The following is a 25730-nucleotide window of genomic DNA, read 5'->3' as shown; positions in this document are numbered from 1 at the left end:
TAAACATTTTTATTTTCTCAGTCATTGCCAATAAGCCTCAATTGTGAATTTGACCCAACCCAAAGAAAAGAAATGTTGACATGTAACATTTATCTGCTTCAAGACAATTCATTTCATAGGCAGAAGAAACACTACCATTTTTTAAAATGTTGCTTATATCTGCTGCTTGCATAGGCCAGATCTATCCTGAATATAATTACTTTGCTATTCTGCTTGATGTAACTGCTTTGTATTCAATACTGCATGAATTTCTTCTTGGGATATAACATTAATAATCTATATTCCTGATCCCTGGTTTGTCATATTGTTGGAAGAAATATTTTTCTGGGTTCAGTTCCAAATGGAGAAGAAAGACACTGGAAACATGGTGACTATTTGGAAAGATGGTTTAATGGTGGATAGGATCACATGCCTTGAGTGAAGAAAGAAGGGCTGAGATGCTGTAAGTGCCTGGGTTTTATACCCTCTGTTGGGATTTGAATTTGAGCTTGTATTCTGATTGGTTGTCAGACTCCCATGGGGCCATACAGGGGCAACTCTGTAGGCCAGTTGTCCCCAACCGGTGGGCCGTGGCCTACTGGTAGTCCGCAAGAAAATTTTGGTGGCCCACAGACAAATATCATTCCCAGAGAACCCCTCAAAGCAATTAATCCAAGCTGCGCAGGAACACGAAGCTGAGCCACCCACATGGCCTGCGGGAACCCTCCCCGCCCACTCACTCCTTACCTGGCAAACTTGCCTGCTAAATTGCTATTTTTTCCTTCCCCTCCCCCAAACATCAGCTGTCCTGCTGTGTGGAGAGATTTAGATTAGCTAGAAAGCAGGAAACCATTGGATTTCTTGCTTTCTATCTAATCTTTAGATCTTCGACTCTGCTTTTAAGCAGAGCTGAACCTTCCTTAGGACTGAAGCTTCTATTTGTCAGTGCAGACTCAGATAGCCGATGGCAGATCTTTGAACGAATCTGTGATTCTGTGAGCAACTCAATCTGCCTGCCTGCTTTGCCTGATTTTGGGTAAAAGTTGTTGTTTTTTTAATAAAAATTTCAATATTTACATAAATATTTATAAAATTTACATACAAGCCATGCCCACCAAGCCACACCCACAAATTAGGCCACACCCACAAAACCGATTAAGAAATTTGAATCCCATCCCTGCCTCTTTGTGTGTGTGTGTGAGAGAGAGATATAGAGGGAGATGGGGGGGGAGAGATTAGATCAACTCTCTCTCTCTCTCCCACCAACATCAGCAAGCTACCATCAGTCAAAATTCACATTAGTGGTCCCTGGGATTTAAAATTGAGTTTGGTGGTCCCTGATGTCCGAAAGGTTGGCGACCCCTGCTGTAGGCTGTCTTGAGTCCCAGGCTTGGTTGAGCCTTGCTGGATGATGATGTAATGAAAGGGCTTTGAGCAATTCCTATAGGTCTACCTGGAAATCTTTGTTATATAAAATAGGCTGGCCCAGGCCAGAGTAATGGTCCATTAGTAAAGGTGGGGGGGCTGAGTTTCTGCCTCTTTGGTGAGTTTCTGCTTCTGAGTTTCTACTCCTTCATGGGGAAATATTCTGCCTTTTTAATATTTCCTAGAATATTTCATTTTTCTAGGAGAGGGATGGGTGCTAACTTCCTACAATATCATTAACAAATTCTGTATAAGTTTTGAGCTGAGATATCTTAGAACTAATTCTTTATAAAGTTTTCAAGTTTACTTTGGATGCAATTCCTTGGGTTTGGACAAGACTGCCCCAGGGACCTTGTTGTGCTGCACCCAAGTTTGGAATATCATCCCATGGATATTCAAATGGACCCCACCTTGCCTGCCTTTAACCATTCTCTAAATAATTCTTCCTCCAAGGCTTGAGGCTGGGCAAGCCCTTTTAAGCTGGAAGAGTGGAAAGTTGTTTCTGTTCTCACAGGCAGTTGTTGTTTTATGTGTGGCTCTTTTTCATGTATTGCTCTCTTTATTTTGTACAGCTAATATCTACTGAAAAATTGTTCCCAGCATATTGTAGACTTCTATTTACCCAGTCTTTCACATATACTGTTCTATTCTAAAGCTAAAGCATTTCATCATTAGAAAAAGAAAATAAATAAATTTATCTATGCATTCTAATGCCAGGGATACTCATTTATGCGCTCATGTAATAGTCCAGTAGCACCATTTGAGGGGCTGAGCTCCCATTACTTGCCCTACCTCCTACACATCTAGCAGTTTGAAAGCTTGCAAATATGTATAGATAAAAAAGTACCACTTCAGTGGGAAGGTAACAGCATTCTGTGTGCCTCAGCATATAGTCATGGCGGCCATATGACCATGGAAGAATCTTCAAACTATACTAGCTTCCTTGGCTAAGAAACAGAGATGAGCACCATTCACCAGAACTGGACATGACTGCATAGGGAAAACTCTTATTATTTTTAAAAATCCTTGGTAAAATTGTATTTTGTAGAAGAGTTACTTTCTTTAGAATAGGTATAGTAGAAATTTCCCTTAGCATTCATTTATAAATGCATAGTAGTATTGAAAAATAAATCAACATAGCTATTTTTCATTCTCCCCATTAATATGTATTGAATTATTATTTTTACCCATTGTAGATAATTTGATAGTGCTTCTGTAGATCATTACAAAGAATTGTATTTTCCATGTACGTTAGTAATAAGTGTAAATTATTGTAATGTATCACAATATGTAAAAGAAATAGTAGAATGCAGTGGATTTTTAATAAACATTCTTCATTCTTAATGGATCTTCTATTGATAGGCATATAGTTATAAGAAATATAATAAAAATACATGGCAAGAGAAATAAAAGCCCCCCCAAAAAGAAATCAAAAGAATATAACATTTAAGCTGTATGGTTGAACAAGAATATTTAAAAGTTTGCCCTAAAAATGGAATTCATTATGGGTAGCATAATAAAAAAATTGGGGTGGAACCATCTTAAACCATCTTATTAAAGCAAACTCATATTCAAAGCAGGTTAAATGAGACACCAATTTTAAGAACAATTTCAAGATGATGAGATGCAGAGAGGTAAGAAAATGATTTCTGATCCAGCGGTTGTTGGTTCATGGTGAATGTTTCCAACTTTTGTCAGTCATAGCTGGATTGATGCAGGATATATTTTCCATCTTGATTTTTTTAAATTTGGACTCTCCTTAGTGGTCTAGGCCATAAAGAAATGGTCTACAATGCATGAAATATTGGCAGCTGGAATTAAAAGAGGATCATTTCTCTTTGTTTAAAAGACAGACCCTTTCCTTCCCACAGGATCTTTTACTGCAGCCCTTCTTGTCTCCCAGAATCCAAAAATTTGACCAGATGAAGCAGGCTGCTGTACAGTCACCTCAGGAATAGATGAAAACTGCCAGAAGATGGCACTCTATGTCCAGTAAGAATGTTTTTCAGTCACTGAAGTCAGATTACTGGATCTCAGTATACCATTCCATCATGCATGTTTTTCTAAGCTCTTCCCTCAGCAGGTGTGCACATTTTGAAGTAGAAAAATACTCACATGGTAGCATCTAAAAATAGGAGAGGAAAGACTAAAATCAATTTACTGTATTTTTAATGGTAATCATTACATTTAAGGTTTCCAAAATATCTCAAATAGCAAAACTTTAGAGTAGCATAGATGCCTTCCATCAAATCCGGGATGGAGACAAGATAACCAGCCAAATATGAATTTTGCCTGGGTTAAAATCTGGTGAGTGATGAGCCCATAAATATGTGATAGAAAAGTGATACGCTGCACCTGAAATGATTAAATCATTTTTTAAAATAAATTTTTTTAAGAGCACTTGTCCTGGCTCAAAGCAACTGATATGTAAACATATTTTAATTGACCCTTTTACATTATTTTTCTAAGGGCTTAATAAACACTTACTATAATAATAAACACTTACTGAAATATGGACAATATTTCCCAACTCTCCATGCCAGATGGGAAAAAAAAATCTTAACATAAAAAATCTTAACGTTTTGACCTGGACGGTCAAAAAAATCTTAACGTAAAGGAGATCAGTGAAGAAACTGCAAATGTTTTGAACAACCAACAAATAAAGTATACATTGCTTGGCGATATGGTTAATTAGTGAATTCTACCGCCATCAAACATAGAGGGCCTATTTCGGTCTTGTTTCATAAATTTTGTATGTACAAATAAGTTGCAGAATTCTGCACAGAGCAGAAGGAAATAAGAACAAATTTCTTAGGACCAGAACAATTTGCAATAGCACTGCCAGAGTATAGTTAGTATAATCGTATTTCTGGCTATTCTCTATACAGGCCAAATCATCAATGAAGATATTTGTAAAATTCCCAAATAATTTCTTTCTTCATTGAATATTATTTCAAGAGCAAAACTGGAATAATAGTTAGAATCCAAAGCAGAATTTAAGAAGCCCAGATTCATGTCACACATAATCATCATGGAAGTGGATGGATTTAAATATGTAACAAAATTCAAATCTGAATATGACTTCCTCGCACAGTTGGACACAAGATTCTTCCTAGAATTGTAGTGAGAAAAGAGAATGTCATTTTCTTTTAGCTCAATATTTCCCATTAGATTGTTTTAGGGATAAAATTGAAAGTGAAAATATTGTGCATGCTACTCTTAGCTGCCTGAGCAAAGAACAGGTCATTTTCATTTGCTCTATATATCTAACAAGTAAATAAGTGGAACAGATCACTATCAATTTCCCATCGTTCTTCAGATTAAATAATAAACATAAATAGATTATAGTCTGAAAAAATAATGTAATGGATCTGTCTGTGGACTAAATAATGCAAGGAAAATGGACAACACAGAGCTGGTTGGTCAAACTGATTGATCGAGATCTTACCTGCTGACTGAGTGTTACAAGAAACTTTGTAAGAGAGCCATATACTTAGGAAGCACATAAATGTAGCTAAGAATCCGAAGACCTATTTTTAAAAAAAGCATCAGCAAAGGAGCCATACATAAAAATACCTTACATTAAGTTTCTATAGATTTTAAATAATATTAAACAGTCTTTGACATTTCAAAGAATGTATCGTGATCGGAGATTAGTAATAAATACCCAAATATACATTTACTGAATGTATTGTCAAATGCATACCTTTTTGTCCTCCCACTCCCCTGTATTCCAACCAGCAGAAATCTGCTTGCAAATCACTGTTTGCAATTTGTAACAAATGATTTTAAGTACAGTAGTAATTGGAAAGTGAGTTTTGTCCACTATCACCTTTCCAAGACAGATTTTCTTTCTTCTTCCATGTAAAGCATGGGAGAATGCATTTTAGTATAATTGTAATGAATTGTAATGAAAAGATAATGATCAAAAGGGATGGGAGACTCAGCCAATCTCATTGTACACATGTTGTACTCTGATAATAAAAGTTGATTTGATTTAATTTGAGAAGACAAGAGAGAAATTTGTTTCTATTAATCTGTTTCCATTATCTACAATGAGATTGAAATTGAGGGCATGAGAGCCCTGTAATAGGCTGCTCAACAACTAAAGCAAAAAGTTGTACGTCTGTTTTTAAAATGTGTCTAGTATCAATAATTATTTAGCATGCATTCAGCAAGCTGATTCATTAAACATTAAGTTTAGAGTTCAACTTAGCTGTTTTATGAGTATTGCATGCACTCTGCAATATTAGGTAAAAGACCAAGCCATAAATAGCTGTGACTCAGAATTTTGAAATATTCATGACTTCAGAAACATGTACATTATTGCAGAATCTGGTAACAGAATGGAGTTTTAAAGAATGCCATTATTTAATTTGGGCCAAAATTATAGCCCAATGTGCTGTATACTATAGTATAAAGCCAGCAATGTGAAACAATCTATTTGGAATTCTTGTGCAGATTCCACTGAACTTAATATAACTTTCCTCAACCTACAGCATATAACTAGAATAATTGCTTGCTTAGTTATTATAATTTCTGTAAAAGTAACACAATAAAGAGATACATTGACTGCACAATTATTAGGCAAGTGAGTATTTTGATCATATCATCATTTGTATGCGTATTTTCCACTACTAAGCTGTATAAACTCAAATGCTTAGTGGATATAAGCATATCAAGTGATGTGTATTTGTGTAATGAGGGAGGGTGTGGCCAAATTAGATCAACATCCTATATCAAGGTGTGCATAATTATTAGGCAGCTTCTCTTCCTTAGGCAAAATGGGCCAAAATTTAACTGACTCTGAAAAGTCAAAAAGTGTAAAGTCTTTCAAAGGGATGCACCACTCTTGAAGTTGCTAAGATATTGGAGCATGATCACAGACCCATCAAACCTTTTGTTGCAAAAAATCAATGGGGTCACAAGAAATGTGTTGTGAAAAAAGACACACATTAACTGCCAAATATTTGAGACAAATGTGAAGCTACCAGGAATCCATTATCCTACAGTGCTATCATATTCCAGAGCTGCAATCTACATAGAGTACCCAGAAGTACAAGGAGTTCAGAGACAAGGTAAGGAAGGCTGAAACCTGAACACCACTGAACAAGATACATAAGTTGAAATGGCTAGACTGGGCCAAGAAATATTTGAAGACAGATTTTTCAAAGGTTTTATAGGGCAGTGGTTAGAATGCAGAAATGCAGGCTACTTCTGCCAGCTGCCTGAAATTTGGCAGTTCGAATCTCACCACATTCAAGGTTGACCCAGTCTTCCATCCTTCTGAGGTTGGTAAAATGAGGGCCCAGATTGTTGGGGGAAATATGCTGACTCTGTAAATTGCTTAGAGAGGGGTGTAAAGAACTGTGAAGTAGTATATAAGTGCTATTGCTATTAGGGACTGATGAGATGAGAATTGACTCTTGATAGACCAGATGGATGAGCCCCAGGCTGGATCAGTAATGGGTACAGAGCTTCATTTCGACTTAGATGCCAGCAAGATGAAGATGGGGCACTGGTATAGACTGCTATTATTAAAGATGAGCTAGTTGGATTTTTTTCGAGTTGAAGATGGACTCAAAATCAACGCCCATATAGACATTTTCTTCAAGCAGTGATACTGGAAAAAGTCTCCATCTTTCAAGAGGACCATGATTTTTATGCAGGACAATGCTATTGCATCCATTGAAGTACTCCACTGAGTGGCCAGCCAATAAAAAGCCTTAAAGATGAAATAATAATGACATGGCCCCCTTCTTCATCTGACCTAAATCCTATTGAGAACTTGTGGGACCTTCTTAAATGGGAGATTTATGGTGAAGGAAAATGGTACACCTCTCTGAACAGTGTCTGGGAGTGGATGGTTGCTGCAGCACAAAACGTTGATAGTTAACAGATCAAGAAACTGACAAGACTCCATAAATGGAAGGCTTATGACTGTTGCTGAAAAGAAAGAATAACAGAATAACAGAGTTGGAAGGGATGTGGTAGGTCATCTAGTCCAACCCCCCACCCAAGCAGGAGACCTACACCATTTCTGACAGACCAGTCTCTACTTGAAAGCTTCCGGTGATGAAGCTCCCACAACTTCTGAAGGCAAGCTGTTCCATTGGTTGATTGTTTTCACTGTCAGAAATTTTTTCTTTATTTCTAGTTGGACTATCTCCTTGATCAGTTTCCACCCATTATTCCTTGTCTGGCTTTCAGGTGCTTTGGAAAATAGGCTGACCCCCTCCTCTCTATGGCAGCCCCTCAAATATTGGAACACTGATATCATGTCTACCTGATACTTGTCTTCACTAGACTAGACATATCCAGTTCCTGTAACCATTCTTCATATGTTTTAGTCTCAAATCCCCTAATCATCCTGGCTGCTCTTCTCTGCACTTTTTCTAGAGTCTCAACATCTTTTTTACAGTGCGGTAACCAAAGCGGGATGCAGTATTCTAGGTGTGGTCTTACTAAGGCTTTAGAGAATGGTCTTAGTACTTCATATATCTTGATTAAATCCCTGTTAATGCAATTTAGGATTGCATTAGCTTTTTTGGGTTGCCACTGCACACTGTTGGCTCATACCATATTTAATTGGTTATGGCCCTTAGTTATGGTCATCCCTATCTTCAGAAAACGTGACCCCAGCCTGGTTGAAAACTGCAGACCAATCTCACTGTGTTATGTCACGTGCAAAGTCATGGAATCAATCATTAACCAAGTCATCACCCTCCACTTAGAGTTAAACAACCTACTCTGCAAAAAACAATTTGGTTTCAGGAAAAAATTGTCCTGCAATTTACAATTCCCACACTGCAAAAACATATAGACTATTCTACTTGACCAGAGTAAAACAATAGATGCAATTTACATAGACTTCTGCAAAGCCTTTGATTCAGTGATACATGACAAACTACTGTTAAAACTAAACTCTTATGGTATTTCCGGATCCCTTCATAAGTGGATTACTACGTTTCTGTCAAACAGACAACAAATAGTAAATATAGGGAGCGCTATATCAAACCCTGCTCCAGCTAACAGTGGTGTCCCCCAAGGCAACATTCTAGGATCCACACTCTTTATACTCTATATAAATGACCTTTGCGATCATCTTATAAGCAACTGTGTCCTCTTCACAGATGACATAAAACTATTCAACACCGACAATGCTACTGTCCTTCAAAATGACATTGATTATGTGTCTGAATGGTCAAACAACTGCCAACTCCAAATCTCAACCAACAAATGTTGTCCTACACATTGGTAAAAAAAATCAGTACACAAATACAAGCTAGGCAGATATGACTTCGTTGACAATCCTTATTCTGTCAAGGACCTTGGAGTATTCATGTCAAATGACCTCAGCATCAGAGCTCACTGTAACAGCATTGCCAAAAAGGCATTAACAGTTGTAAATCTAATCTTACAAAGCTTCTCCTCCAGAAATATTGAATTGCTAACTAGAGCATACAAAACTTTTGCTTGACCAATACTTGAATACAGCTCATCAGTCTGGAATCTGCACTGTATATCGGACATTAATAAAATTGAGCAAGTCCAGAAGTATTTCACAAGAAGAGTACTATACTCCTCTGCTTGCAACACAATACCCTATATCACCAGGCTTGAAATTTTGGACTTGGACAACCTTGAACTACGCTGCCTACGGTTGGACTTAAGCATGGTACACAAAATTATCTGCTACAATGTCCCACCACTCAATGACTACTTCAGCTTCAACCGCAACAATACAAGAGGACATAACAGATACAAACTCAATGTAAACCACTCCAAACTTGATTGCAGAAAGTAGAAACAGAATGGTCAATGCATGGAATGCACTACCTGACTCTGATATTACATCCTCTAATGACCCCCACTCCTTTAACCTCAAATTATCCACTATTGACCTCACCCCATTCCTAAGAGGTCTGTAAGGGGCGTGTGTAAGTGCACAATCGTGCCTACCATCCCTGTCCTATTGTCCCCATTTATTCATACCTATTTCCTGTATTCTTACTCATGTTTATACTTATACCTATTTTCTTGTAAGCAATTGACAAATCAAATCAAATCAAATCAAATCAAATAAAAAAATAAATAAATAAATAAATAAACAAACGTACTACCATTAAGGACTGCTCATGGAGTAGTTTCCCAGCTAGTTACAAATCCATTTGATGGTGATGCTATCTATCCCACTTTTTTCTAGCTTACCAAGAGGTAGGTTGTGGTCTAGCTTGTTGAATGCCTTGCTGAAGTTTAAGTATATTATGTCTATAGCATTTCGCTGCTTAACTAATTTAATCACTATGTTGAAGAATGAAATAAGATTGGTTTGGCATGATCTACTTTTAACAAACCCGTGCCAATTTCTAGTTATTACTTCACTCATTTCTAGATGTTCACAGATCTGTTTTTTTATTACTTTTTCCAGTATCTTCCCAGGTATAGATGTTAGGCTGATTGGTCTGGGGTTTCCTGGGTCTGTCCATTCCCCCCCCCCCTTTTTTTTGATGATCAGAACCACATCAGCTCTTTTCCAGTCCTCTGCTACAGTAGTTTCCTGGTGCTCCAGGATCTTTGAAAGATATGTTACAGTGGTTGTGAGATGAAATCTGCCAACTTCTTTAAAACTCTTGGATGCAATCCATCAGGTCCTGGTGATTTATATTCATCAAGATCAGACAGGTGTTCTCTTACCATTATTTTGCTAATTTTTATTTTTATTTCTAGTTACAGTTACGTTTTTGATCAGTTGGGCTACCGTATTTGCCGGCGTATAAGACGACTGGGCGTATAAGACGAGCCCCCAACATTTCCACTCAAAATATAGAGTTTGTTATATACTCGCCGTATAAGACGACTCCCCCACTTGGAGGCATGTTTTTCAGGGCAAAAAAGTTGTGGGGCTCGTCTTATACGCCCAGTCGAGTTGTTTCTTAATATCTTTCCACCTCCCCAACCAATTTGTCTCCAAGGGTGCACCACACTGATTGCGACATTAATTATTTCAGAGAGAGAGGGTTGGGGGGGGGAGAAATCTTTACTTCCTACTGTGGCTTTTTCCTGCGCATCGTTTTTTCCCTTGGCTTTGTGGTTGTTACTTCTTACAGGGAGGGATAATGAAATACCCACGCTGGGAGAAAGCGGAAAGGATGTCTATTTTCCTGCTCACTAACTTTCCAGAAAGCCTCGAGTTCCTACCCCGAGACTTGCCAAAAGTCCAGTTCATTCATTTGCTACCTTTCTCCAACGAGATCCAGATCTGTTTCCACAACGCGCTTAGGATCTTATCTTATTATTATCTTATTAGCCTTGCTCGGTCCGTCCAAGAGAGAAGAAGGCAGACGGTTTTGCGCTCAGGGAGAAAGGAAAGGAGCCTCTCGCTCACGCTGCACACTGCCCCCCCTCCACCCCAGCAACACTTAGGAAAAGAGTTACACAAGCATCCTTTCCAGAAGTGAATCTGGGGGTGGCGGGGGGAGGGATCGAGCAAAGGCTGAAACCGGGAAGAGAAAACTTCCCAAAGAAAATCGCACGAGCAGCATCCCATTCCTGGGAGAAAAACAAAAAAAACAAAAAACACGAACTCTTCCCGAGCGCAAAAGCAAGGATGGCGCTTTCTCAGCTTTGAGCGGCGTCGCTGCTCTCCCACCCCTCCACTCGTCCCCACGTGCGGCGAAGTTTCTGCTACGGGGGTGGAGGGGTGGAAGGAGGTGAGGGATGGGGGCAAAGCCTGGAGCCTGGCCGGTCCGCTCGCACGGCGGAGTGGGTGGGTGGGAAAGGAGAGGCGCGCTGCTGCCTGCAAGTGAAAGTGACGCGCCTGCCCCTCCCCCGGGGAAAGTGAAAGGCCTCCTCCCTTAAGCAGCCCCTGCGTGCGCGCCATCGGGACTCAAGGGTGGGGGATGGACAGCTGCCAACTCTCCCCCCCCTCTCTCTCTGTGTGGGTGGGTGGGTGGGTGGAGGGTAATTCCGGCTATCTCTTCCTACCCCGAGACTTGCCAAAAGAGAGACTCCGGCTGGGCTTGAAGGGGCTTCGCAAGTTGCGAAGCTCCGCCCCTGTTGCTCTTTCACCGAGTGACAACAACGTATTTGCCGGCGTATAAGACGACCCCCCCACTTGGAGGCATGTTTTTCAGGGCAAAAAAGTCGTCTTATACGCCGGCAAATACGGTAGTTTCTTTTTGCATGAAGAACAATGGAAAGAATGAGTTAAGCAGCTCTGCTTTCTCTCTGCTGCCTGTTATTTCCTTGCTGTGTTCTCTCTTTAGTGGATTGACTCATTGATTTTTTTTCTTGTTATTTATATATTGAAAGAAACTTTTTAAAAATTATCTTTGATTTTTGTTGCAAGTCTTTGTTCATTCTGAGCCTTCGCAGATTCTGACTGTTTGCTGATATTCTACCTTAGATATATGTCCTTCTTTCCATTTTTTATACTTGTCCTTTTTGTCTTTCAGTTTATCAGAGGATAACTATATTGGTCATTGATTTTTTTTTTTGAAATATCAGAAATGTTTATTTGTACATTTTGAGTTGTTTATTATTCTCACAGATGCCAATAAATAAGTGTGATGGGCAAATTTTTGTTTTTCATTTAGTTGCATAATAATTCTTCACACTAATAGTTACCCAATAATTGTGCACACATAGATATTCTCCTAAGAAAGCCAAAACTCACTTTCACTTTTTTAAATAATCAGGTTTGAGGTTTATTAACATTTTGGATTGATTAAGAGCACAATTATTATTCAATAATAAAATTAATCCTCCAAAATACAACTTGCCTAATAATTATGTAGTGTAGATTTTGATAATGGAGGGTTATAGCAGTAGTGGGAAAAAGCGATGTTAAATATCCTTGCCAGTATTTTTAAAGATCTCACATACCCAATCCTCAATCAATATGTACACTTGAATATACGGACACTCTTTTCTTTTAGTGTGCTTATTATGGGAAAAAACCCTGAAATGTATATTTAAGGTCTGATAAATAAAGTTGCTTATATATAACAAAAAAATGGCAAATAGCCTCACCGCTCCAGCTACCAGGCCTGCTGAATTGGAGCTTTTTGCAACTGCCACAATGGATGCAATAAGAAGCAGAATAGTACCTATTAGGTAATGAAGAAACTCCTAAATGAAACAAAGATAATGTAGTTTAGAAGAAAAGCTACAAAGATCTTGTACTTTACATCAGAAGCTTATCAAAGGAACATTTCAGCGTGACTGAAGCCCCAGGTATAGCTAATGAGTTCATGTAACAGCATAACAGAATAAGAGAGTTGGAAGGGACCTTGAAAGTCTGCTAGTTCAACCCCCCTTGCTCAAGCAGGAGACCCTATACCATTTCAAATAAATGGTTGTCCAATCCCTTCTTAAAAACTTCCATTTTGGAGCATCCACAACTTAATTACATTGATTGTTTTCACTGTCAGGAATTTTCTCCTTAGTTATAGATTGGGTTCCCCTTTGATTAGTTTCCATCCATTATTTCTTGCCTTGCCTTCTGGGACTTTGGAAAATAGATTGACTCATCGTCTTTGTGGCAGCTCCTTAGGTGTTGGAACACTGCTGTTTATGTCACTCTTAGTGCTTCTTTTCATTAAACTAGATATACCCAATTCCTGCGACCATTCTCCATATGATCCTCTGTACTGTTAGTGCAACCACCAGTCAATTAGACTCTTGTCCTCCTGGCTGGTGAAAGGCTGCAGGACGGTGACCAGCAGATGGGTTCATGCAGTAAAAATTCTCATTGCAAGAAGAAACATTCCCAGGACATTTTAAGGACGTTCTGGCTTGTCCTTTCTTTAAAAAAACCAATCACTTGAACCAATCTGCTTGGACAATTTTTATAGTTTCCCATATTCTCTTTTTTGGGGAAGGTGGTAGAAAACGTGATTGCTTGACAGCTCTGGGGGTCCTGGACAAAACAAATTTCCTGGATTCCTTTCAGTCAGGATTGGCTCTGGTACAGAGACAGTTTTGGTCACACTGGTGGACAATCTCTGGCAGGGTTGGGATGGGAGTAGTGCAACCATTTCCTTTTTTTTAAATAGTGCAACCATTTCCTTTTTTAATTTTTGAATATAGTAATTCCATCTTAAATTGAACAGTGTGTCATCCGGGTACAAATATCTTTGTAAAATAGTAATCAAAATTTACGGCAATATTCATTACATCAGTATTAATTCTACAATATTAAAAGAATAATATTCAACATATTAATCATAATATTTACTTCTCTCTCTCAACACATCTTCTTTATTTCACTAATCTTTTGTTTTGCTATTTCTAACTTCCATTTTTGTTATTTAACCATTGATAAAATAAATCCCAGGTCATATGGATGAAAGAATGAATGAATTCTTTATTGGCCAAGTATGATTAGGCACACAAGGAATTTGTCTTGGTGCATATGCTTTCAGGGTACATAAAAAGGCCCAACTAGAGGTTTGAAAATATTCTATTTCCCTGTGACAAGACAAAGCTGAGAAAGAAAGAACTGAAACTCTTTTTCAAGGACATTGCTATTTGATAAGATAGAGGGAAGAGCATGGGAGAGTATTATTGCAGGTGCTCTTCTGGGTTTCTATCAACAGCTGGAGTCTGGTGTTGAAATCTAGGGGGGAAAAGGTGATAAGTTTTTGGAGAAGAGAGCTATAATAAGAGCCTTGGATAATTAAACAAAGTGCAGTGTGCTCTTTTTACTTTTTCGAAGTTGTGCTATCCCTCTTCACCAGCTTTATTGTATTTCATTTTATCTTTTTTTTTTTGTAATAACTATTTGGGTTTTTGGCTTCGTTGGAGCTTGTCTTTCTTTTTCTTTTTTTCTTTGGAAGTCCAATCTCTACGTTTGCTTATTATTTTAAAGGGAAAGCTTTAGTATTAATGTTTTTTTTAAAGGAAATAGCCTTTCCCCCCCCCCCCCTTTCCTGGTATTTTTGTTTTTTCATCTACCTTTCTGGTTTATTCTTATGCACTCTTTTCTATTTGAGACCTTTCAATTGGATTAAGGTGTTGAAGAACCTGAAGAATTTTTCCTTTTCCTTTTTTTTTTCAAGCCTTTTTCTTCATCTAACTACTGATTGGATTAAGGTATACAAGAACCTGAAGAAATTTTGTCTTTTCTTTTTTTATCATTATTATTGGGCTTCTTTTTTCTACTATTTTTATTTTGAACTATAATTGGTTACTTCACAATTGGATTAAGGTTTAGAAGAACCTGAAGATTTTAAATTGCTTAAAATGAGTAGGAAATTTACAGCTCCTGGTTCTTCAACTTCTACTTCTTCCTCTCCCCATCTGGAGGACAATGTTCAATACAGACAATGTTAAAGCAAGAAAAAGAACAAGAAAAAGTGACTCTGCAGATGATTATGCAAGGAATTCAAAATATTCAAGCAAGATCAGAGAATATTGAAAAGAGAATAGAGAACATTGAACAAAGAACAGAGAACATTGAACAAAGAACAGGGAAAACCAATGAAAAAGTGGAGAACATCCAACAAATGATGTTGAAGTATGATGAGAGATTCCAAAAAATTGAAGAAGATAAACAAAGAGACAAGAAGATTGGAGATATTGATAATAGATTAACGGTGGTTGAACAAGATAAAAGTGGTATGTTGAGATGGGAGATGGATAGATCAGAATTCTATCAGATTCCAAAACGTAGAGGAAGAAAAAGGACAAAACTTAGCTGAGATAATGATAGAAATACTGGCTGAAGCTTTGGAAATAACTCAAGAGAAGATGATGGATGTAATAGATGAGGTTTATCGAGTTTTCACAAGATATGTGATGAGAAATAGCTTACCAAGAGAAGTTCACATTAGATTTACAAAGAAAGCCATTAAAACGCAAATATTGCAAGTGGCAAGAGAGAAAACACTGAAATACAAAGACAAGGAGATTGTGGTCTTGAAACAAATACCCAGAAGAGTGAGAGAGATGAGAATACCGATTCCTGACTAAAATGCTACTTAAAACAGAGGTGAATTATAGATGGCTGATTCCAGAAGGTTTAATATTCACATGGTAAGAACAGAGACATAGAATTGACTCAATTGAGAAAGCGGAATTATTTTATACAGAATTTTTTGGAGGGAAAGAGAAAGAGGCAGAAAAAGAAATCTCACTAATTGAATTCCAAGAGGACTGCCAAATGGCGATTGAAAAAGAAGAAGGTGCAGTTGGTGGAAAGGTGGAAGCTAAAGAACAACGTGAACTAAGATCTACAAGAGCTGCTAAACCTAACTACAAAATATAACCATGGAAGAGAAAAAATTGATTACAATTAATATAAATGGACTTAACTCAGCTGTTAAAAGAAGGAAAACCTTTCATAAATTAGAGAAATTAAAATTTGATATAATTTGTCTACAAGAAGTACATATTAAAAAATATGAACAATTGTTGATACAGCCAAAACTAGGGGAAATATTTACTTCTTTGACACAATGCAAGAAAAGAGGAGTGGTTTTATACATTAAAGATATTATCCCAGCGAAATTGATCTATACCGATGATGATGGAAGAATACTAATGGTGGAAATAATGGACAATAATACAAAAACACTCCTGATTGCAATCTATGCTCCGAATGACAAGCAAGAAGAATTCTACAAAAAATTACATATGAAAATAATTGAACTGGACTATGCTAATATAGTTATGATGGGAGATTTTAATGGAATTGTAGACAATAAATTGGACCATACAGCACAGAAAACAATAAAGCAAAACAGAAAGACTCTCCCTAAATCTTTTTTTAAAATGGTAGATGAAATAAACTTAAAAGATACATGGAGAGAAAGAAATGCTAAAACTAAACAATACACCTTCTATTCAAATATACACCTATCATGGTCCAGAATAGATATGATATGGATGTCAACAGAATTAATAGCTAATATTCAAGAAATAAATATTGAAACAAGTACTTGGGCAGATCACAATCCAATGACAATTAAATGGAAAGGACAAAAAGGAAGATCTAGATGGACGTTAAATAATACTAGAGGCTTGATAATAGACTATACAAGGAAAAGAAATACTATGAAAAGATTAGCCTCTAAGACCTTAGAGGATGTATAAAAGACTTGAAAAAGAATTACAGAAAATGCCACAGAAAAAGGACATCAAGCTAAAAATGGATATAATTAAACATAAAATGGGTCAAATAGAAAAAGAAGAATTAGCACAGAAAATTAGAGGTGCTAAACAGAAGTATTTGAAGACGCAAACAAACCAGGTAGATGGGTAGCGTACAAATTGAGAAAGGAGAAAGAATCAAGGAAAATATTGCAATTAATAGACGACCAAGGCCAAGTTTGCTATGGTAGTAAAGAGAAGGAAATCATTTGAGACTTCTATGGGAAATTATATATGCAAGAGAATATTGATGAGGAAAGAGTTAAACAGTATTTACAGAATGCTAATTTACCTCAGATACCTAAAGAGACTGAAACAATGTTAGAAAGCAATATAACGATGATGGAGTTAACTGAAGCACTCAAGAAGCAAAATAATGGAAAGGCATCAGGCCCAGATGGACTTCCGGCAGAATTTTACAAAACATTACAAGAATCGTTGAATCTTCCATTGCTAGAAGTTATGAATGAAGTTATGTTAAAGAAAAAGATATCTAAATCATGGTCAGAAGCCTATATTACACTTATTCCAAATGAGACCAATGACTGTTGTATTATCTGCAAACTTCAGAAGTTTAAAAGATGGATCATTTGAGATGCAGTCATTGATATATAGGGAGAAGTGGAGAGAGCACACAGCCTTGGGGGAAGAGCTGTGCTAAGTGTACAGGTATCTGATGTGATTCTGCCTATCTTCATCTGCTGCTTCCTGTCTTGTTAGGAATATAATATTCAGTTTGCTCTTTCTCCTTAATTGCAAGCATTAGTCTATTCATTTCTGCACACTCTAATATTTTCCTGATCACATTCTCATCTGTGGGGATCTCTTCACTTGTCCAGTTTTGTGCAAATACAATTCTAGCTGCAATTAATATATGAATAATTAAATATGCATTTCCCTTACTATATTTTTCGGGTAAAATTCCTTACAAAAATATTTCTGGCTTTAAAACAATATGCTGCTTTATCATTTTTTCCATCCATGTATGCATTTTTGTCCAGTATTTTTTTTGCTTTTAGGCATGTCCACACATAGGATAATATGACCCAGATATCTGGTGGCACTTCCAGCATTTAGCCGACTTATCTTTAAACATCTTTGCCAACCTCGCTGGCACAAAATGCCATCTATAGAACATCTTATACAAATTTTCTTCGTTATAGTTCCTGTTCCACAGTTTTTGCCATTTTTTTTGCCCATACTATCATTGTCTCCTTCACTTGTTCACCTTCCAATTTAATGTCTAATAGGTAGCTGTACATTTTCTTTATCAATCTTTCTTCTGCCCCTGTTAATATCTTGTCTAGTTCTGTTAGTTCTTTATAAAAACCATATAGTTTAACATTTTTCTCATATCTAGAATGTATCTGCACTTGTGAATACCATGTCATATCAATCTCTTGATCTCTCAATTCTTGTTTAATTTTGAGTTCCCCCTTTTCATTCAAAATATATTTGTATCTAACAATATTTTCCATATTGGGTGAACCAGTGCTTCCATTGTTGAAAGCCAAACTAGTATCCTCAAGTAATGTTGTTCTCTGACTTTCTCCCACACTAATAATAATGCATTCCTAATATGTCTTTGAAAGTAACCATGTATTTTATTTTTTTCCATACCACAGGAAGGCATGCCAGCCCAATTGCAAATCATGTTCCTCCAGGATCAAGTCTTTTGTTCCTCAATACAATTCATTATTTCACCCAAGTGAGTACCGCAGTCTGATAATACAATTCCCAATTCGGTAGCCCAAAGCCTCCTCTGTTTCTTGAACCCTGCAGCATTTTAGGCTTATTCTTGCTTTTTTCCCTTGCCAAATATATATTAACATTACTTTATTGAGTTCCTCAAAATATTCTTTTCCAATTTTATTGGAATTCTTTGAAATAGATATAATAATCTTGGTAATATATTCATTTTTATTGTAGCTATCCTTCCTATCAATGATAATTGCAGGTTTTTCCATTTCTCCAAATTTGCTTTAATTTTTGGCATCAGTTTATAATAATTATCTTCCTTAATAGTTACACATCTTGCTGTCAAATAGATCCTTCAGTAATTTACTTTTTTAGTAATCTATTCTCTTCACTAACTCTTTTTTTCTGCATATCTGTGAGATTTTTAACTAATATTTTAGTTTTCTCTTTATTTATTTTCAATCCTGCCACTTCACCACATTCCTCTATTTTTGTATTAGTTTAGGCCCTGTTTCTTGTGGGTCTTCCAGAATGAAAACTAAATCATCTGCAAATGCCTGATGTTTATATTTTTTCTTTTTTTTTATTTCCATACTTTTTATCTCTATATAATATTTCTGTTTAATACTTCCAGTGTCAATATGAATAGTAGGGGAGACAAGGGGAATCCTTATCTTGTACCTTTTTTAATGTTGACCTTCTCTGCCATATCTCCAGTCACCATCACCTTTGCTGTTTGCTTATAATATATTGCCTTAATCATGTTAATAAATCTCTCCTCAAAATCCATCTTTTAGTTGTGCAAGCATGAATTGCCAGTTTATATTGTCAAATGCTTTCTGTGCATCTAGAAAGATCAATGCCATTTGTTTTCCTGGATGTGCTTCGTAATATTCCAATGTATTTAAAATTATTCTCATATTGTCTTTGATTTGTCTCTTAACAAAAAACCATTTTGGTCTGGATATATAAATTGATTGAAAAACCCTTTTTAGTCTTTCTGCAATTATTGAAGCATATACTTTATAATCCACATTCAATAAGGATATTGATCTGTAATTTTTTATCTGTTGTAAATCTGAATCTTCTTTTGGTATGAGTGTGATGTATGCTTCCGTCCATGAATTTGGTACTTTCATTTCTAACAATACTTCACTGAACACTTCCAAAATTGGCTTAGTTAGAATATTTTGTAAGTCTTTGTAAAGTTCTGCTGGTAAACCATCCAAGCCCAGTGTTTTACTAATCTTTTGTCTTTTAATTGGTTCTGTTAATTCCATCATTGTTATATATTTATCTAACATAGCTTTCACTATTTCAGATATTTTAGGTAGCTCCACTTTTTTTAAGTATTGTTTTATTTTATCTTCTGAAACTGTCTTTTGGTCATAATTTTCCATAGTAATTTTGGATCACTTTCTTTTTATCATCATTTTGATGGTAAAGGTTTTCTTCCTCATCCATTAATTGATGTATCAGGTTTTTTTTCTTTCTCCTTTTTCAATTAGTATGCCAGCCACCTTCCTGGTTTATTTGCATTTTCAAAAAAGTTTTGTATAGCATTTTAATTTTTTTTTTGTTAATTCTTCTTTATCTATTATATTCAACTTGTGTTTTATTAATTCCATTTGATTTTTTAGATACTTTTTTGTGGTAGTATATGCCTTAACTGTATCCCATACATTTTGTAATGAGGTGTCTTCTTTTCTATTTTCTTTTAAAAAGACTAGTTATTTTTCATGAATTGAATAAATTCCTTGTCTTTTAATATTGATTGGTTCAACATCCATCTTAATTTTTTTTGTCCTTTCCATTTGACTTTTATTGGATTGTGGTCTACCCAATTACTTGTTTCTATGCTTAGTTCTTGTACATTAAATTTTAATTCAGCTGACATCCATATCATATCTATTCTTGAGCAAGACATATGCCTATTTGAATAGAATGAGTATTGGTTTTCCTTAGGATGTATCTCTCACCATACATCTTGGATACCTAATTCTTCCACCATTTTAAAGAAAGCCTTTGGAAGTGTTTTCTTAACTTTTTTATTTACTTTCCTGGTTTTATAAACTAGTTCCACATCTACAATTGCATTAAAGTCTCCTACTATACATATATTTTCATACTCCAATTATTTTCTTATGAAGTTTACTGTTGTTCTGGTCATTCTTGTTTATGTTCTTTTGCCTTTGCTCCTTCTCTCTGCTATTTCCTCTGACTTTCTTTCATCTTTTTTTGTTGTTGTCTCTCCTATGGATTTCTCTATCCTCTTTTTCCTTTCTTACTCTCATTTCCTCTTGTGGTACAAAATAGTGATGATAAAATTATTCTGCTTTTTCTATGAAATCCAATCTATGTCTTTGCTCCATCCAGATCACCAATATTCCCTCCGGTGTAAACCATCTAAAGTTTACTCCATTCTTAATGAACTGTTTTGTCAAAAATTGATATTCCCTTCTTATTTCTCTTACTCTTCTGGGGATCTGTTTTAGGACTACTATTTTTTTCCTTTGTACTTTAAGGGGTGATCCCTTGCTCTTTGTAGTATCTCTGCTTTTATTGCCTTTTTGTGAATCTCACATGTACCTCTCTGGGGAATCTGTTTCTTGTTGCATATCTATTATAAACTCTAAATATTTCACCCATCTCGGTGAACACCTTTTCTTTGGGTGTCTCTAAGGCATTTGCCATTATCTCTGCCAAATTTTCTCCTTTTTCTTCTTCAATATTTTGAAACCACAAGTAATAATCAGCCTTATCCATCTCAAATAATATTATTGTTCTCTCCTGACTTTTATTTGCCAATGTAAGTCTGTGGTCAACCTCTTCCACTCTTTTCTGTTTGTTCAGCTTTCTCTTCCACTTTCTGAATATGTTGTTCATTTTTAACCATTATTTGTTGAAGATTTGCCATTTTACCTCTACTTTTTCTATTTTTTTCTTGATGTCTTCATGCATGGGTTGAATCATAGATTTCATCTCTGACTGCATCGTATTCATTTTCTCTTGCTGCAACATAGTGACCAATGATCTGCTGGACTAGATGCTGCTGATGCTGATGCTAAAGATGGCACAGATGTAGTTTTCTTCATTTTAGGATGCTTTAATAAATTTAAACCAATTATTGAAAATAATAATTACAATATCCCAACAGCCCCAGTATTGACCACCAACTTCCCTATCCAATTTCCCCTTTTACAAATCTATTCAAGAGTCAGAGTATTCAATGTTAGAGTCCCTTTCTCCTTCTTCCTTATTCTTCTTCTCAATCTCCAGACAATGTTGAATACAGCTCATCAGTCTAGAACCCACATTATGTATCTGATATTAACACAGTGGAGAAAGTCCAGAAATATTTCACAAGAAGAGTTTTTCACTCCTCTACTCGTTGCAGAATACCTTATGTCACCAGACTTGAAATTCTAGACCTAGAAAACCTAGAACTACACCACCTTCGGTCCGATCTAAGTATAGTATATAAAATTATACATTGCAGTGTCCTACCTGTCAATGAATACTTCAGCTTCAACCATAACAATACAAGAGCAAACAATGATACAAACTCAAGGTTAATTGCACCAAACTTGATTGCAGGAAATATGACTTCAGCAACAAAGTGGTCAATGTCTGGAATATTCTACCTGACTCTGTGGTTTCTTCCCCAAACCCCAAAAACTTTAACCTTAGACTTTCTACTATTGACCTTGCCCCTTTCCTAAGAGGTCTGTAGGGGGCATGCATAAGCGCACCAATGTGTCTACCATCCCTGTCCTATTGTTTCTTTTATTTTTTTATATGTATCCATGTATTCATAACTATGTTTTTACTTATACCTATTATCTTGTGAGCAATTGACAAACCAAATAAATAAAAAATAAATAAAATGTCACTTTTTTAAAACTTGTAATCCCAGAGGCATGTAATTATAATCCACAAAAAGAAATGAGACTATTATTTGTAATCCAAGAAAAAAGTAAAAATATAAATTGTAATCCAAGAATTATTAGACTACTTAGCCCCTTCATTCTTCAAAAAACGTTCTCTTCTTCTCTTGTAAAATTTGTAATCCACATAGGCCCACCAAGCCACAGAATTCAATCACCAACTTCTTATATCTTCAAAGGGAGAATTCAGAGCAAAAAGTAAAAGAAAAGGAGAATATTTTGCTGTTTTCACCTTCTGTTCACTTTATTTGTTTAGCTTCTGCTTGAGTCCCAAGAGCTGCACTATTTTAAAAGGTCTCAGTATTTCACTCTGTCTCAGGTATCTAGCATAAACAGCTTACTGGTGCAAGTGTTATTAATTTTAACAGCCAACCTTTATCTTCTTCAGCCTCTCAAGGTTATATTTTCTTTTATTTCCTCCCTTGTGCCCTCAACTTCTGCCAGCAGATGTCACTGTTGTACTGCTTCTCTCCCTTCTCTTCCTTTTTATTTTATATTGCATTAACCAATCCAGGTTTTTCAAAAGAAAAAAATTCTCTAAGTCCAAATTTTATAATTCCCAAAAGCTTCCAAGTTAGACAATGTTATATTTGAGGTCCCCAGTCCAGCTTTCTAGTTTTAAAGTTCATTCACTCTTTTAAAAAATTCTCTTATCTTCTTTCCAGCTTTAAAAATGGCTCTCAGGCTTGCTTGCCGCTTTTCTTGGGAGGTGGAAGGAAAACAATTCCACTTCCTCTTTTTTGGGTCCCACTCTCACCCAGGCTAATTTCCAGGGGGTTCGTTTCTCAATAGAAGTTAGATGTTAGAATTCTCTCACCCAGATCGTTCACACTGTTCCCCACACTTTCATGCTTTCTTCATCGGTCAGCTGTCACCAGGGGTGGGATTCTACCGGTTCTGTCCAGCTCTACAGAACTGGTAGCTCTGAAGAGCAGCAGACACAGAACCGGTTCTATGTCTGCTGCTGTTTTGGCCCATCTGCCCTCCCGGGCCCTTACCTGTCCTTTATTTCCTACTTTTTCAACCGCAGCTGCTTTGTGCGGCACAGCTGCAGTTGAAAAAGCAGGAAAAAAGGGCTTTTCCAACCACTGCACACCCGCATGCAGCGCTGCTCAGCTGTCCAGGCAGCTCAGCAGGTCGTAAATTGAACTTGCATGACTCACGCATGCGCACGTGATGCAGAGCAACAGAACTGGTAGTTATACCAGTCGGATCCCATCCCTGGCTGTTACAGCTTCAATCAGGCTGTCTTTTTTTCCTGCCAGATTGAGAGCCTTCTCCAGATTGATCAGGGAGTTTGTGGACTTCCTGAGATCAATGGAGTGTGCTCTCTTGCTTCATCACCCCTCTGAGGTGATTTAGGTCCATCAGAACCTCCTTGTAGTTCAAATTATGTGTTGGGGCTGTGATATGTGCTGAAACTGACCAGGCTGCTTGCTGCAAGGGCGCTAGCCAGATACCAGATGGATGCTGGGAGGCAGAGGCAGATTTTTTTTCTTGTTTTCCTCCTCCTCCTCCTAATGTGCAACTTATAGCCCGGGCGTCTTACAGTGTGAAAAATATGGTATTTCCGTACCAGATTCCTCAATGCCTTCACAAATGGCATGGCTTGTAATGTACTTGAAAAGTTTTTTTTAAGATTCAAGGAAATATTCAGAGATGTATTGGCTAATTCTTCTTGCTGTCAGATTTCTCCTTAATTCTATATTGTTTCTCCCCTTGATTAGTTTCCATCCATTCTGGTGCTTTGGAAAATAGATTGACCCCCTCTTCTTTGGGAAGATGCCAGGATTCTCTGTCATTCCCTGTCTCCCAGAGTTTGCTCAAACCCATGTTCATTGCTTCATTGACACTCTCTAACCATCTTGGAAATAGCCCATGTTGAATATATAGCAAACATCAGGAGCTGACCAGAATAAATGTTTTATGATATTTTGTATTATGTCATAAACTGTTTTATGATACTGTTATGTTGTAAAAAAAAATGTTCTACAAAATTTGCCAAATTTCAATTCCACAGGAGTCATGGGTCCCAGATTTTGGAGGCATTCTGTAGTTAGCTCATTTGAGGTACTTTGGTTCAGAATGTTTCACCTAAAGGTTACATATATGATAATTTTAGTAGTATATAAATTAAAAGTTTTGCATTTAGCATTCTGAAAATATGAAGTTGCCTTATAATTGGTATACCTGGCTTTATTTTGCCTATTGACCAGTGATGGAGTATAATGGTATTTTTATAAGGAGATAGACATTCAGTTTCAAACAAGTAGGACATTCCTCCTGTATCAGTTAAGAGACTAGCCTCCTCATCAATTCACACAGGAACCATGAATAAGACACTTTCATCTATTTAAGTTTATATCTTAGGAACCTTGAAAATAAATAGAATGAGGGGGGTGGAGAAGTGAAACAATCCAGGTGTTGAGATTTCTCTGCTACCTTCTTTCAATAGATCTTGGATAAAACACTCTGGAAGTATCTTGCTTTCCATGAGGGTGTATGGCTAAGAACTCAACCTCATTTTTAAATAGTCATGGGTAGATCCCTTCATGTTTTCCAATCTAGAGATGTCTGGGGCTAAGAATGGGACATTCTATCTGCTGTACAGTAAGATACAATGCCCCTTTATTTGGCGAGTATGTTTATTATCACTGGTAGGTGGGCTTGTTTGCCTAATGAATGTTACACAGAAAAGATAGCAGTGAAAAAAATTGAACTAAAATCAGGAAATACAAGGACCATTACACATCTAAGCAATTATGTATGACCATTACACATCTAAGCAATCTGCAAGGATGGTAACTAAATCAGAGTAAGTTATGAGTAGCAAAGAATGTATTGTACATCTATTCCCAATACCTTGCTAAAAATGCAGGCTGCAGAAGTCTTCAACCATATCCTCCCAAACAGATTGATAAAAAAAATGGCCATTATAACTTTATAATGAAAAGAAGACATTCAATGGTTCCTATCTGTGTGCTAATATTTTCTTTAGATCCAGGAATCTATGTATCATCAGAAGCTGCAATTGTAAATAATAAGTAAATGGAGTAAAATGCTACATAGGAATTGCTATTGTTCAGTTACAAGTGTAACAAAACAATTTAATATATGGTAATCTTTCTATAAGTTGACAAAGATGATTTTAGTTATGGAGAGGAACTTACCGCAAGTGGCCAGCTGATGCAAGTTAACTTTCGATAGGCTCTAAAGATGTAGACAATGTAAAAAATGAAGATCATAATTAAGTCATATATGCAGACAATTTCAACGTAGCTGTATGAATTGTAATTTGTCCATGGTGAAGATCTTACACAAATGAACCCAATCAGCAACAATAACTGTAGGAGAAATAGAACAAAACAAGAAGTTTGTATAAAGAATGCATGAAAGACTACAACTCCAAGAATAATAATTCAGAGTTAACAATTTTGAAAAGGAAAAAAAATCCAGCTAAAAGACTAAAAATATTCAGAACTAGAGAAGAGAAACCATTCAAATACTTCCAAATTTGAACGTTTA

General features: G+C 36.5%; 1 protein-coding gene across 5 annotated transcripts in view; it reads right to left on the bottom strand.

Moving 5' to 3' along the window:
* Nucleotides 1-2707: 2707 nt before the first annotated feature.
* Nucleotides 2708-25730, bottom strand: part of CMTM7 (CKLF like MARVEL transmembrane domain containing 7) — a 30789-nt gene continuing 7766 nt past the window's right edge. Inside the window, exons 2-5 of one of the 5 annotated variants that reach the window (XR_015745832.1) lie at nt 25376-25549; nt 21181-21362; nt 12439-12537; nt 2708-3529 (exon numbers count right to left, since the gene is read on the bottom strand). Coding sequence is in view for 4 of the 5 variants with exons in the window: in XM_087946555.1 (XP_087802681.1) it covers nt 3428-3529; nt 12439-12537; nt 25376-25549 (375 nt within the window). In the remaining variant the exon portion in view is untranslated. Of the gene's footprint in view, nt 3530-4852; nt 4935-12438; nt 12538-21180; nt 21363-25375; nt 25550-25730 lie in introns of all 5 variants that reach the window. The other 4 variants (XM_087946556.1, XM_087946555.1, XM_087946558.1 and 1 more) reach the window with 4 other exon arrangements.

Source organism: Notechis scutatus, chromosome Z (genome assembly GCF_049901735.1).
Source record: "Notechis scutatus isolate UNSWTSFEM ecotype Mainland chromosome Z, rNotScu1.2, whole genome shotgun sequence".
NCBI classification, from domain to species: domain Eukaryota; kingdom Metazoa; phylum Chordata; class Lepidosauria; order Squamata; family Elapidae; genus Notechis; species Notechis scutatus.
This window is presented reverse-complemented; position numbering and strand designations above follow the sequence as displayed.